The sequence below is a fragment of the Myotis davidii genome, unplaced genomic scaffold, assembly GCF_000327345.1.
Source record: "Myotis davidii unplaced genomic scaffold, ASM32734v1 scaffold3578, whole genome shotgun sequence".
Classification (NCBI taxonomy): Eukaryota; Metazoa; Chordata; class Mammalia; order Chiroptera; family Vespertilionidae; genus Myotis; species Myotis davidii.
This window is the reverse complement of record NW_006289094.1, coordinates 402533-403713: the sequence shown is the minus strand read 5'-3', so window position 1 is coordinate 403713 and position 1181 is coordinate 402533. Positions and strand designations below refer to the sequence as shown.

The following is a 1181-nucleotide window of genomic DNA, read 5'->3' as shown; positions in this document are numbered from 1 at the left end:
ACAGCCCTGCCCCTGGGGCTGGGCCCATCACTCCCACCCCCAACCTGCAGCCCAGCGCTGCCTGGTCTCCCACCTTTTCAGGATTTACAAATTTCGGATCTGAGGAATGCTCCTATCCTGCAGGTATTAGTCATACTGTTTGCTAAAAGGGTCCCTTGTCAAATGCATCTGTGGAATGCTGAATTAGAGGGCCTGGGCTTTCCCCTCCCTCCCTCCTCTCTCCCTTCCCCTCTCTGTCGCCCTTCCCCCTTTCCTTTTTTTCCTCTCCTCCTCCTCACCCCATCTCTCTCATCTCCTTTAAGAAGAGGAAGAAGAAAAAGGTAAAGATACAAAATATGAACAACAAATACACATCTATCAACAAGTGAATCTGAAAATCAAGTGAATAAATAATCTGATGAACAGAATGAACTGGTGAATATAAGAACCAGGGATCTGAACAATAAAGATTTAATTAAAAAAATGTCCAGGTATGACGACCTTATTCTTGGCTCACTAACGGGTCATGAGCTGCTGCTTGGCATGACCGCTGCGTGTCCGTCCGCAGGCTGGTCGACTGTGGCATCACCGAGGGGCGCTGCAAGGATGTGAGCTCCGCACTCCGGGACAACCCCGCCCTGACCGAGCTCAGCCTCTCCTCCAACGAGATGGGCGATGCCGGCACACAGCTGGTGCTCCAGAGCCTGCATCCCACCTGCAAGATCCAGAAGCTCAGGTGAGCTCACGTGGCGGCAGCCACACGCGTGGGGCCTGGGGCTCCCCCTGCTCCTGAGGGAGGTGCACAGTGACCCACTCCTGCCCCGAAGGAGGCGCATCTCAGGCCTCTCTCCTCCGTCCCATGCTCCCTTCCTGCCCTGGGCCTGGGACCTGCGCCCGCTTGTGCCCGCTGGCAGCCAGGAGCCAGCCTGGAGGTGCAGCGGAAGCCCCTGCGATGGGCGTGGCCTTCCCCTGGCGGGCGTGGCCTCCCGTGATGGACATGCTCTCCCACAGCCTCCAGAGCTGCCACCTGTCGGAGGCGGGCTGCGGGGCCCTGTCCAGCCTGCTGCGCTCCATGCCCTCCCTCCGCGAGCTGGACCTCAGCTACAACCAGCTGAAGGACGCGGGCCTGCAGCTGCTCTGCGAGGGGCTCCTGGACCCCCAGTGCCACATCGAGAGGCTGCAGTGAGTGCCCGGCCCGTCCC

At 59.2% G+C, this 1181-nt stretch overlaps 1 protein-coding gene across 1 annotated transcript in view; it reads left to right on the top strand.

The window, feature by feature from the left end:
- The window catches only part of RNH1 (ribonuclease/angiogenin inhibitor 1), a 13869-nt gene that overhangs the window by 10367 nt on the left and 2321 nt on the right, over nt 1-1181 (top strand). Inside the window, exons 3-4 of the mRNA XM_015562394.1 lie at nt 548-715; nt 991-1161. Coding sequence (XP_015417880.1) covers nt 548-715; nt 991-1161 — 339 coding nt within the window. The remainder of the gene's footprint in view (nt 1-547; nt 716-990; nt 1162-1181) is intronic.